The sequence below is a fragment of the Gekko japonicus genome, unplaced genomic scaffold (genome assembly GCF_001447785.1).
Source record: "Gekko japonicus isolate JY-2015 unplaced genomic scaffold, Gekko_japonicus_V1.1 scaffold656, whole genome shotgun sequence".
Classification (NCBI taxonomy): domain Eukaryota; kingdom Metazoa; phylum Chordata; class Lepidosauria; order Squamata; family Gekkonidae; genus Gekko; species Gekko japonicus.
Genome location: NW_015168067.1, coordinates 578968 through 592277, shown reverse-complemented (window position 1 = coordinate 592277; position 13310 = coordinate 578968). Strand labels below are relative to the sequence as shown.

The window sequence follows — 13310 nt, the reverse complement described above, 5'->3', positions numbered from 1 at the left end:
TACCAAAAGATAAGAAAGATCCTTCAGACCCTGGATCCTACCAGCCGATTGCACTACTCAACCACGATACTAAGATATTTACCTCCATTCTTGCCAATAGGCTTAAATCATTTATTGCCGACTATATTAAGGACGACCAGACGGGGTTTATCCCAAAGAGACAACTTACAGACAATATCCAAAGATCTTTCAACATCATAGTACATAGTCGTCGTATGAAAATTGAATCAGTGATTTTAGCTTTGGACTTCACCAAAGCCTTTGATACTGTGGAAGTGCCATTTATGTTCTCCCTATTAGATAGAATGGGCTTCGGAGCCAACTTCTTGGGAGCTCTCCAGGCCATTTACTTATACCCCACATCGAAAGTCTGAGTCAATGGCCCTTCATCTTATCCCTTCCATCCTTCGAGAGGCACACGTCAAGGATGTCCTCTCTCTCCTCTAATTTTAACACTCATAATTGAACCGTTGGCAGAAGAATTAAGACAACGTAAGGACTTGTCAGGCATCTCAATAGGAGGGTGCGAGCATAAGGTTAACTTATATGCTGATGACCTTACTTTATATATTTCTGATCCTATTCATTCCCTGCCTTACGTACATCACAGCAACCGTTTTCTCCAGGGGAACTGGTCTCCAGGAGAAGCTGTCTTTCCAGGGGATCCCCAGGTCCCACCTGGAGGCTGGCACCCCTACGTCCAGCTGAACACCTCAGGGGCAAAGCAGAAGCTTTGGAGCAGCCTGCTGTGGTGCAGCAACATATAAAATAGCTTCTACTAAAAAGGAGAAAAGCTGAAGGTACTCTGAATTTCAGTTCCTGGAGTTATACAGCTTGCTAGTTACCTAAGGCCCTGAACTGGATGACACAGGTTAGCCTGATCTTATCCATCAGATTTCATTAAGCCATGCAGGGTCAATCCTGGTTAGTATTTGGATGGGAGATCACCAAGTAAGTCCAAGGCTGTTATGCAGGGGCAGGCAATGGCAAACCATCCCCATTCAACCTTTTGCCTTGAAACTCCTACAGGGTCGCCATTAAGTTGGCTATGACTTGATGGCACTTTCCACCACTGCAATTTACCGAAGACTGCCTCACAGTTTGAGGTTGCCATTCTGTAGACATCTGACTAATCCATTGCTGCAGTTATTATGAGTTATTAAAGCTATAATCTGTCAGGTAAACACTTTGGGGATCTGAAAAGGCTTTTAAAACTTGAAACTCTGCCAGGTTTTAGTTAGTAAGCACTACATTCTAGCAGCCCCATCCCCAACCTACTGATCTCTGCTCTGGTTCCATCCATGATCTTGCGGAGCCAGTTGCGGTCCCACTTTGCCTGCCCCAGCCCTGTCCAGGAGTTCAGCTGTTTTGAAGATGTCTACAACTCACCTCCAGCTTGGAACGAGAAATTCTGAAGGATGCCTTCATTAGCAATCTCTTGAGGTGGCGCCATTTGCACTGTCAATTTTACATCTCTGAGGAGCCAAGCAGAAATCCCACCTAAAGAAAATGGATCCTTGAATGTTTAATGGCTCAATTCCCAGAGACACTTCCTCTGCAGAGAAAGCGCTGATTCAGCTGGCTTGTAACAGAGCAATCCTGTTTCACTCTCAACAAATAAGTAGTTTTGGGCTTCCTTCTGTCAGTAATGAATGTAACATTTAACTTGAAATTCTTTCAAAGGAGGAAATGCGGCACCTCCCAGTGTATTCCCTGGCTCCCACTTCCTTCTCTCCCCCCCCCAGCATCTTTTCTGCAAACCAAAGAGCCAATCCTCACTTTCCTCCATCTCACTGGAACAGGAAGCACTTCAGAAAAGTCCAGGAGACATCACCTTTATGTCTTCAGGCAGCATCCATTCAAAACCACTTATCTTCAGCACAAGAAGGCATTTGGCTTGGAACCTTTCAACATTCTGTGGTTAGCCCCATGGCAGCTATTTTGTGGTTAGCCATGTCCTCCACGGCAGCCATTTTGCAGCAGCCCCCACTGTCGGCTTTCAAAATATAGACTGCCCATAGGCTCAACAAGGTTGGGGATCCCTATTCTACTACCTTGTTGGTCTCAAGTTGGCTATTGGACTCAAATCTACCTATTCTGCTTGCTGTTCACTGAAGAGAAGAGCTATTAGTTGTTAGAAAAAATGCTTTGCAGTTATATCTTTCGGTTTTTTGCCTGACCCAGCAGGCAGGAGAGAGCATTTGATAGCCAAACTGCACGTAATGTGTTAACCCTGTCTGTCTGTGCAGGACCTGAAAGAACAGTTTTTTGCACATCAGATATGGTCAGATGGTACCTGTTTCTTTTGCAAGAAGCAACCTTGGAGAGCTGTGAGGCCATGTTGTAGCTTTTGTGGGGACTAGTGCATAAAACTGGCCGTCTTCTTTATGCTGTTTCATCTGTATGTTTGAGAAATAATCCGACATTGCAAATATACCATAAGGTACTTGATTCAAAAACCACCAGAGTCTGCAAATGCTACCTAAATATCCTCCCATTCAACAGTAGCTCAGTTAAGCAGTATAAATCTACAGCCTAAATTGAACTTAGGTCACCTCTACCCCATTCATTTTATTTATTTATTAGTTATATTTATATCCCGCCCTCCCCGCGAACGGGCTCACGGCGGCTCACATTTGCCGGCATAATATAGCTGGTTAGCATAAAACATTTAAAGCCAGTTAAAACAATCATACATTATTCCTTAAAGTGCTTGCCTTGGTAGTCCAATCAATAAGTTAAGATAGCGTACTATGAGATGACATACTAAGATCCCGACTTAGTAGTATCCCAGTCTCCCATGACAGGGCCAGCCCCCACCAGAGATGTTATTGATAGTAATAGTTGATGGTAGTGGAGGGCGGCTCCTAGTAGAAAGCCTGGTGGAAGAGCTCCATCTTGCAGGCCCTGCGGAACTGCACAAGGTTCTGTAGGGCCCTGATCTCTTCCGGAAGCTCATTCCACCAGTGAGGAGCCGCCACTGAAAGGGCCCTAGCCCTGGTAGCAGCGAGCCTGGTATCCTTAGGGCCTGGAACAATTCGTTGGTGTTGTGACCCCGACCGTAGTGCTCTCTGGGGTATGTATGGGGAAAGGCGGTCCCTCAGGTAGGTCTGACCCTGGCCATATAAAGCTTTAAAGGTAAGTACCAGCACCTTGAAGCGAATTCGGTATGCTATTGGCCGTCAGTGCAGTGCCTTCAGCACCGGCCGGATGTGCTCCTACCTAGGGAGACCTATCAGGAACCTGGCTGTGGCATTCTGCACTAGTTGCAGCTTCCAGATTTGCGACAAGGGCAGCCCCATGTAGAGAGCGTTACAGTAATCTAATCACAAGGTGACCATTGCATGGATCACTGTAGCCAGGTCGTCACGGTCGAGGAAGGGAACCAACTGCCGAATCAGCCGAAGATGATAAAAGGCTGACTTAGCAGTGGCTGCCACCTGGGCCTCCATTGTTAAGGAGGGGTCCAGGAGCACTCCCAGACTCCTAACCTCTGATGCTAGCACTAGTGGCGCCCCGTCGAAAGCCGGGAGCAGGATCCCCATCCCCGAACCACCCCGACTCAGGCACAGGACCTCCGTCTTCACCGGATTTAGCTTCAGCCAGCTAAGTCTAAGCCAACCAGCCACAGCCTGCAACACCCAGTCCAGATCATCCGGGCCGCAGTCAGACTGGCCACCCAACATCAGATAGATCCAGAGTTGGTTTTTTCAGGAGCGGACAGACCATCGCTTCCTTGAGTGCCCCTGGGAACTGCCGCTCAATGAGGGACTTGTTGACAATCTCCCTTAGGGCACCTCGAAACCCCTCATGGCCCGCTTTAATGAGCCAGGAGGGGCACGGATCAATGCTGCTTGTGGTTGGGCGTACAGTCATAAGTAGTCTGTCGACTTCTTCCGGGCTGAGCGGGCTAAATGATCCAAAGCCAGAATCGAAGACGTGCAAGGGGACTCAAGTTCACTCACTGTTTCAACTGTGGCGGGGAGGTCACGGCAGAGCGCCAAGTCTTTATTAGTTATTAGTTCTTTATTAGGTGAAATAGCTTGCAAATGCCTCGCAGCCAATGTCCATTCATCATTAATGTCAGACGTTTTGGGTACTACAACTCCTAGAATGTACTGGGGAAAGAAAGTGAATGAATTAAGATGGACATGTACTGAGTGGAAGTCACCCATCTTTGGCTACAACCTGCATTTGGGGGTCCCCTTCTGAGCCAGCCTAGCAGGGGCAGTGCCCCCAAAGTCCAGTCCTGGTGGCCCCATTGCCATTGGAGTTGCCAGCTTTTACAGTGGTTGTGCTAGTTGCCCCTTCGAGTTTGAGCTGCAGCAGTCATCAGGTAATATTATTTAGCTGCATGCCATGAAAAGCTCCAACTGCCCATTTTCACATATCTCTTTTAAAAGGATAGAACGCCAAAATAGTTCTCCCCACATAATACATGTATTAGAATTGTGTGTGTTTAGTATTTCACATAACATGGTATTGAGGAATACTGATGAAACCCCACACGTCAGGTCTTGCCTCAGCACCAGGTCCTAAGCATACCCTTTTCCGTGATGCTGACTTGTTTGCACAGAGCTGCTGAAGTAACTTATTTGACGCAGTTAATGCTGAAATAATTTCTCCGATGCTTGAAAAAGCACAAGACATTTTGATGTTCTCAACAGAAGCTCCAAACACTACCCCATGGTGCTGAAATACATGTCATAAATGATTGTCAGTTAAACAATAGACAATATATCGCCCTTTAATAGTACCCCACAATCAGCCACCTGAGGTGGGCCACCTCACCTCACCCTGACAGCAGGGCCAGCCATGTGGGGAAATTAAACACAAGGCTCATTGATCTGTCTGTTCAGTTTGGAGGAAGAAAGGCTCTTTTCTGTTTTCTACACCGCTAACATTCAGGAGTGAAGCGCTAGAAAACCAATGTTATTAAGCGTGAAAAACACCTTCAGACTGACAGAACGCGTGAAAATGCCTTTGGATTGATGGGATGCTCGCTGGTGGTCTGAAGACAGAGCGCTAGCAGGTCAAACCACGCTAGCTCCAGTTCCCAAGCTGCTACCCCATAACTGAAGAGAACTAAGCGCACTTTAAATACTATCGTACTACTAGGGAATGAAGCTACACTGCCTGAAACAACTCAAGTACAAAACACAGCAACCGAGCTGCTCAGTATGACAGGCTGGTAGGAACATAACCCCTCAGAATTCTTCGACTCTCGGCTCACCTCAGAACACAGCGTTCAGCCGAAAGGTTCTGCCCCGATGTTCAAAGCTCTCCATGAGATTGGCTCTACCAATCAAAGCGACCACTTCTCACTCCAAGAACATGATCTCTCATACCAGCTGTGATTCACTGGGGGGAAAAAATTCAATTGCTTCCAGACAGGAAAGGCTTGGGAGGGCAAGGTGCAAAACTGTTGAAGCTGCCAGACTTAAGTCTAGGAAATTCACTCTCGGCAAGGAAATGAGCAGCCAAAACTGAAATCACACAGTGGCTGCAGAACTGCTTTCTTCTGTCAATATATTTTTCTCTCTCTGTGTGTGTGTGTGTGTGTGTCTCTCTCTCTCTCTATATATATATATATACACACACATACACGCACACACTACACATACCAATACAGCAGAGAAAGAACACACGCATCTAGTTTATTTACACGTTTGAGTGTTGACTTTTAAGAAACCCGTAAGAATCAGAAAGCAAATTTGCTTGCTCTCTTCACAAGGCCAGCTTGGAAGTGCAGTGCTTCACTTTCCTCCAATTCATTACTTCTTAAAGTAAATCCTCATGTAAAAAGAGAAATACAGACTAGGAAGGTGAGGAAGCCTTCTAAATTAGAAGGCATGAAAAATGATAAAGCACAAACTAAGGGACCATGTTCACATTTTTTTAAAAAAAAACAGATCCTTTCAGCAGGTTATGACCTCAGATGTATCTTGCCCCCCCAAAAAACCCCACTTTTCACCCCCAATAGGGACCCAAAACAGCTTTCACCGTTGTTTTCTCCCCTGCCATTGTAACCTCATGATATGCCTGTGAGGTAGGTTAGGCTGAAAGTGACTGGCCCAAGATCACCCAGAGATCCATGGCAGGAAGGGGATTTAAACCTATTTCTTAAAATATTTATAGGCACAAATTTATAGGTCTCCCAGATCCTAGCCAGACATTCTAAGCATTACACTACACTGACTCTTTGAAAACAACTGATTTTTTTCCCCCATGAGTGAATCACAGCTGGTATGACAGATCATATGTCTTGGAGCGAGAAGTGATCGTTTTGACTGGAAGATCTTATTTGTTTGACTTGTATCCTGCCCTTCCTGCGAGTGGGCTCAGGGCGGGTAACCACAACAGGTCCAACAATTAAAATAGATTATATAAACAACAGCAGTTAAAAACAGTTAAAATGAGAAAATATCGGTCTAGTTAGCAGCAGTTCATGAAGATGCTGAATGTCAGGGCGGAACCTTTGAACTAAGCACGGTATTATGAAAACTGGAGTATGAGCTGTTTTTGTGTTCACCTCATCGCAAGAGTTTTGGCACTTCTGTTGATGTATCAGTTACAGCAAGAACTGCTTTCCGTTTGTGTTTCTGAGGTGAAGGGGAAGTGAATGAGTAAGAGATTGCTCCTGTGAGCCACTAATACGAACTAACACTGGGTTGGGTTTAAAAAAGAAACCCTGCCGTTCTGGCAGTGTCACGGTAGTCCCACTGGCATTGTGAGTTTGGCTGGTTTTTCCTCCCACCACAGCCCCTCGGTTTTGCCACTTCGGCACTGTCATTTTTGTCACTTGTTTGCCCCTATTGCTTCAGGGTCCCCCCCCCAAAAAATGTGTTTTGCTCTCTCTAATAGTCCCAGAGGGAGCAAAACACATGTGGAAAATGGGGGGCAGGGACACACCCAAAGCAATAGGGATAAAAGGTAAAGGTTCCCTTGCTCGAAAGCCAGTCTATTCTGACTCCAGGGTTGCGGTGCTCATCTCCGTTTCAAAGCCGAAGAGCCAGCACTGTCCGAAGACATTTCCGTGGTCATGTGGCCGGCGTGACCAAGGCGCACGGAACGCTGTTACCTTCCCACCAAAGTGGTACCTATTTATCTACTTGCGATTTCTTGCTTTCGAACTGCTAGGTTGGCAGGAGCTGGAACTAGAGATGGGAGCTCACTCCGTCATGCGGCACCCGGGTCTCGAACTGCTGAACTACCGACCTTCCACAGCCTGCAGTTCAGCGTCTTAACCACTTGAGCCACCGCAGCTACACGAGGAACAAAAATGACAGTGTGGAAGTGGCCTGTTTGTCACCTATGCTGCTCCTAAAGGTCCATTCCCCAACCCCCCAAGCACTGTGGGTTTAGGCAAGACAGGAAAGGGGAGAAGTTTTCTACAAGTTTTACTCAGTTTTCTACAAGTTTTACTTCTACAAGTTTTACTCAGGAAGCAATGCTTTGGATCTGACCCACTGGGATTACTGCTTACACAGAGAGCCCTGTAAAGCTGCATCCCTACACTATAAACACTCATCAGTAATACCGTTTCATATTTTTATTGTGTTGGAGTCCTTGAAAATACTTCTTTTGAAAATTAAGTTTGATATCATTGGGTATCTTTGGCCTTAAAAGCAGATTACTAAAATATTTTCTACTAGCTTAAGGAAATTCACATTTGTAAGGGAACATAACTTTTGCACTGACCTAGCAGTCCATAATCCACCACAAAAATGGGCTTTTGTTGGGATGTAGCTGTGATGTTCCTCCAGTCCAGTGTGATCCTTACTACAGAACAAACTGTAACAGATCAAGCCAAAGATTCACAGAACAATCCTATGCAGATGAGAGCCAGTTTGGTGTAGTGGTTAAATGAGCGGACTCTAATCTGGGAGAACCGGGTTTGATTCCCCACTCCTCCACTTGCACCTGGCTGGATGACCTTGGGCAAGCCATAGTTCTGATAAGAGCTGTTCTTGAAAAAAGAGCAGTTTCTGTCAGAGCTCTCTCAGCGCCACCTACCTCACAGGGTGTCTGCTGTGGGGAGGGGGAGGGGGAGGAGTTTGTAAGCCGCTCTGAGACTCCTTTGGGTAGTGAAGGGCGGGGTATAAATACAATCTCTTCTTTTTCTTCTTCTACCCAGTATGTGCACTGAAATCAGATTCTGCATACTATTGTAGTGTCAGCTTTCCACCATGAATCTCAGTGTCTAAACTAGTAGGGGGGAAATATACAAACAAAATACTTTTCCTGTAACTTAGAAGATGAACAAAAGTCCTCACGGAACAGGGAAACATATCTGTATTGCTCATTAACAAGTTATTTTCTCATGTCCATATATCTACCCATCATACTAATAACAGAAGTTTCAGTTTTTCATTTAATAGCAGGTTCGTAAATGCAGAGTGAATCCAAATACAAAGCAGACTATTTTCTGCCCAACTATAAATGCCTTTTTACAATAATTTTAAATACATTTTCACATCAATTTGTGCTAAAACAACAACAGTGCAATTACTGTTGAAGTGGCGTGGAGAGCACCAAACTCAGTACAAAAATCTAGTACCAAAAAGCATCAAGACACTTGGTCAGCCCAAAGACATCACTGAGTTTTCCAGCATGAAGGGAAAAAAACACTTGTGTTAGAAATACGTTTGCTGGTGTTTGTTTTTCAGCTGTCTGGTAACTGAATTCAACATAATACTACATGGACATTTCCATCCAGAACACTTTGTGATATTCCAGTCATGTACAACATTCCAGAACTGACCACCTAGATGTTAAACTGAGCCCCCCACCCAAAGCTGTAAGGCAAAAGGTGAACAGTTGGCATTTTGAACATTGCACACCTCCTGTCCACACCCAGGTGTGACCTGGATGAAATCCTTAAGTTTCTTATAAAAAGGATTCTGTTTTGCAGTGAGCAAAGTAAGATATGAGCATAATCTGTGCTTGGTTCGGTATGCTTTCTAAATATTCAGGGGCCCTAAGGCACCCATCCTGACAGCTGATGTGCCCACAAACGTTGGCTAGTTTTGTTCATTTTAAATTGGGCTCCGTTCTTCAGCACCGTGACGTGGAAGTCACCTCCGTTTAATCAAAAAAAAATCTTTCTTTCTATGTACCATATTTACAACTAGTGTTCCACCCAAAATGCCAAGTTTTGATCAGAAGAGTTCTCAATGCAGACAAACTGTTAGCAAGAGAAAGGGATAAAACTGTATTTATCCTTCACCAGCCCTGCATAATTTGTGACCCAACAAGCCAGTAGCAGAGCACTGACCATATATTGTGGCTGACAACCTTCCTCTTCTTGTAGTCCCACAGAGTCAGGGGGGAAAAACCCAGATTTATCAAACCTTTGGGGACTGACTACACACGGCTAATGAATTGCATTTGGTTTGGTGGGTCATAAGCTGTCCAGGTCTAGCCTACTTCCAGCTAGCACCAGATAGCTAGTGCTCCAAATGGTTTGGAAAAACTTCTCTGGAATGCACTTTCTATTCCACTAAGAATAATTTGTGCTGTATTTGGAGAAAGGGCCCATGTTCCTCCTAGATGAAGTCCTAGATGAAGTTCTTGCCATATGAACTTTCATGCCCTATGAACGTAATTCACATGGATTTCTCTACAAGTTTCATTGCCCTCTTAAAAGCCATCCATGAAGGGTGAACGAAGCTCACGTTTACCATCAGCTTGGATCCAAAGGCGCATTTCTACACATGGAAATTTCCACCCATAGATCTTGACTTCCCCACCTCCCATGCTGCTGCTGCTGCAGTTCAAAATACCCCTTGAAATGCTGCTGGGGGGACATCCAGGAACTGAATTTTGAGGAGTATTTTGGGCTGCAGTGGGAGGGGGGAGGTGAGAAAGTCATTCCCCACCGGCACAGAAGTGCTCTATTGGATCCAAGCCATCATCTGGTATCAAAGTGATCTGAATGAGTACTTAGGGGAAAGTTTAAAAACTTATGAAAGATCGAACTACAAGATTTCTTGTGACTCAAGCCAAGCATGGACATCATTAAACTTCTGCATTTGGTACCAAAACAACAAGAGTTAAGAAAATCAGAGGTTTCAGAGGAAGCGACTACAGGCTAAGCTGGTTTCTGAAGTTTGACGGTACAAGTGAATTATCGCTCCTTTCAGTCACCGGGTGTATTAGTTTTTCACAAAAATGCTTCACAGTGTTCAATTAGATTAAAACAACCTTTTATAAATTACATCTTGAGGGGGAAACCCTCTGCTATTAAACCCCTTGGTTAGAATCCAGCCAAGATCAAGCCCTTTCTAGTCCTACCTCATTTTAGCAGGAAAGTTGAGCACAAAATTCTCTCCTACACTGGATTTGGAAGTGCTTAATGTGGGCTGGATGGTACCTAAAATAAGTTATCATTGACAAAAAAAAAATAGCCAAGTCTTAGCAGTCACATTTGACTGTTACCTAAAAAATGTGTTTTTTAACCAAGTTCTTAAAAGCAAGGGGGTTGGTTTTCTTAACTAGAAAACTTAACCACAATAAAAATTTTCTCATACAAGTAAGATCAAATATAGTCTCTCATTTTATCATTTACATTAGGAAAGAATAATCTAACATGATGTCTAGTATCCAAATATGAACTCTGTTTTACAAAAAAGAAATCAGAGGCACCATTGAGCCACACAACAGTAGCAGACAAAAAGTCCGTGGGCATTGTCGTCTGTGGGGAGCCCCGTGAAATGGGGCATAGATAGGAAACTTTACAACAGACAGAACTCTGGGGATAATTGGAGCTAGCCTCTTGCTACATGAATTTCCTCATACACAATTGTCATTTCACATCATTGGGAAGGAGAAACATTAAACGCATGTATGGCCACCAACAAGCTATTTTTGGCCACCCAAAGGTGCTATCCTCAGCGGGTTCCTTATTCAGTTTTCTTTGCATGCCTTTTCTTAACGCTATCCCCCGTCTCGCCACCAGAAGTACTTTCATTGACTGGAGTGCCACCATTATAAGATACTTTGGCCTTGGCCTTTGCTTTCATGCAAACTGGCTGAAAACCAAAGAGGAAGGAGCCCAGTGCATTTTCAAGGACTGCAAACGGAGAAGTCCTAAATTCTGTCAGCATCATGGCTACCTGCAAAAGAGATAGAAAAAAGACGACATAGCCAGGACGTCAACCCACAACTGAAAACAGAAGCAGCCGAGATAATACTGCATGCAGAATCATTTCTAGGCAAAACTGTAGGCCACGTGACATGATCAAACCCACACATTTGGACTGCCAGTGAGGTGGACCCCACACCCAGTTACACAATGTGGCAAAATCCCCATGAGACATTATTGGATGGTTTGCTCCTCACCACACATAAAGTACTATGGCTTGTTCCTTACAAGAGGCAGCCACTTGAAAAACACTTTTGGTTAGTTAGGTGGGCATAAAATATTGTAAATAAATAAATAATATGTGACCCCCATAAGCCATAGTCAAAGGTTGGTACATCCCTAAATATTATGAGACTATGCAACTCTTCCACTGGTCTTGCCAGGGTAATAAATACCATTATATGGGCACTGGTGATACTATTAGTATAGTAATTATGGGGAAACTGCAATGGGGGGGGGGGAGTGAAGGACGATGTTATCTTGTCAAGTGAAGTTGCCCTTCAAAGAACTGACCCCAAATTAATGGCATTACTCATTTATGAAAGTCTTTTATCTTTGTTCCTAAAGGGCTCGCTTCCATCTCTTTCTGCAGCACAGACGTAACATAAAATAATAATCCATCATGCAAAAGTACCAACATTCAGATTGACAAGTCATGTCAAAGTGATGTTTAAGCTGCTGCTACATCTGAGGTTGGAAAGTTGATTCCGGATCAAAGCCATCTTATTCATCCCTCTGTGGGGAAGGACGGCTGTCATGCCATACAGACTTAACGTAATTTAAAAGCTATTATAGACTTGGTATATGAATGTGTATTTCTGGGGGGGAAATTGTCAATAGGTAAGGTAGTAGTAGCATTTATTGTATGTGGCCAAAAGCTGTTACGAACAGCCAAAGTAAATGTTTCTTTTACATAAGTGCTATGAATTACACCAGCAACACACTTGAAAAATCCTTACCTTGACAACCACTAAGAAGATGGTGTAGAACAACATGAGGTTGTGAACTTCTACTGGAAGGTAATGGGTATGCTGCATTGTGAAGAGTACTGCCCCTACCAAGCTCACTTTCACAGGGCTAGGAACGAAAAGACACAAGAACAAAAAGGTAAGGCATACTGTTCTACTCTGCCACCACATGCACAGAGGAAATAAAACTCTCAACGTGACTAATTATTTGTAAAAAAAAAAAACAGTTGTCACCACTCACAAGAGTGATTTAGGCTCACAAGAGCTGCAAACCGTTGATCAACTTGAGACAATTTACTGAGTGCAAACAGGAGCCAACCAACTGCCTGGCATCATTATTAGCAGGAATCATTGCACAATTTCTAAGGTTATTTTAATTCAGGTATTTTACAGTATTTGGGGGAAGGGGGTTTCTGCAAGCCATGAGTTATAGAATCATGGTTACTTTGTACTTCCTTCTGTTTTCCAAAAGAACATTGAAATTAAGGTTTGGTTAATGCGCACATTGATTTAAATTTAATTGATCAATAAGCAGACTGAGCAGTTGAAAGAGGAGCAGTGAATCAAGTAAAAAAAATCCCTTTGTCAACTATCTGCCCTAAAGGAAACTTTTTGAAAAGTCTTTGCTTGCTGATCTATTAGAGAAACAATCCCTACCATGTGGACACTTCTAGTTTATCTACCGCCCCCCCCCTGCCCCCGGGGTTTGCTGAGCCAGTCATAAATAATAGTTTATAAAGTACTTTGGAGCATTCAAAACAGTCCATGTGCACCACTTCAATAATCCTTACGAGAACTTTTAAAGACAGGCTGACAGCATTGTGCCCAGGCTACAGATGGAAGGGAATGTGTGAAGCTGAGGCAATAGTGGTTTGCGTTAGGTCACCGAGTGAGTTTATGGCCAAGGTGAAGTTCCTAGCTCACAGTACCAGCACCACACTAGCTCAGTCCCCAAGTACAGCTGCACCAACCTATGTACACATGAAGCTGCCTTATACTGAATCAGACCCTTGGTCCATTAAGGTCAGTCCTGTCCACTCAGACTGGCAGCGTGTCTCAGGTAAAGAATCTTTCACATCACCTTATTACTTGAGCCTTTTAACTAGAGGCTTGAACCTGTGACCTTCTGCATGCCCAAAAACTTTAAAATATTTTTCTTCTCTCGATTCACTTTTAACCAACTCTAAATGGCTCAC

General features: G+C 44.1%; 1 protein-coding gene across 1 annotated transcript in view; it reads right to left on the bottom strand.

The window, feature by feature from the left end:
• Positions 1-8322: 8322 nt before the first annotated feature.
• The window catches only part of TMEM38B (transmembrane protein 38B), a 37622-nt gene continuing 32634 nt past the window's right edge, over positions 8323-13310 (bottom strand). Inside the window, exons 5-6 of the mRNA XM_015414577.1 lie at positions 12106-12223; positions 8323-11117 (exon numbers count right to left, since the gene is read on the bottom strand). Of these exons, the coding sequence (XP_015270063.1) occupies positions 10905-11117; positions 12106-12223 (331 nt within the window). The 3' untranslated portion in view covers positions 8323-10904. The remainder of the gene's footprint in view (positions 11118-12105; positions 12224-13310) is intronic.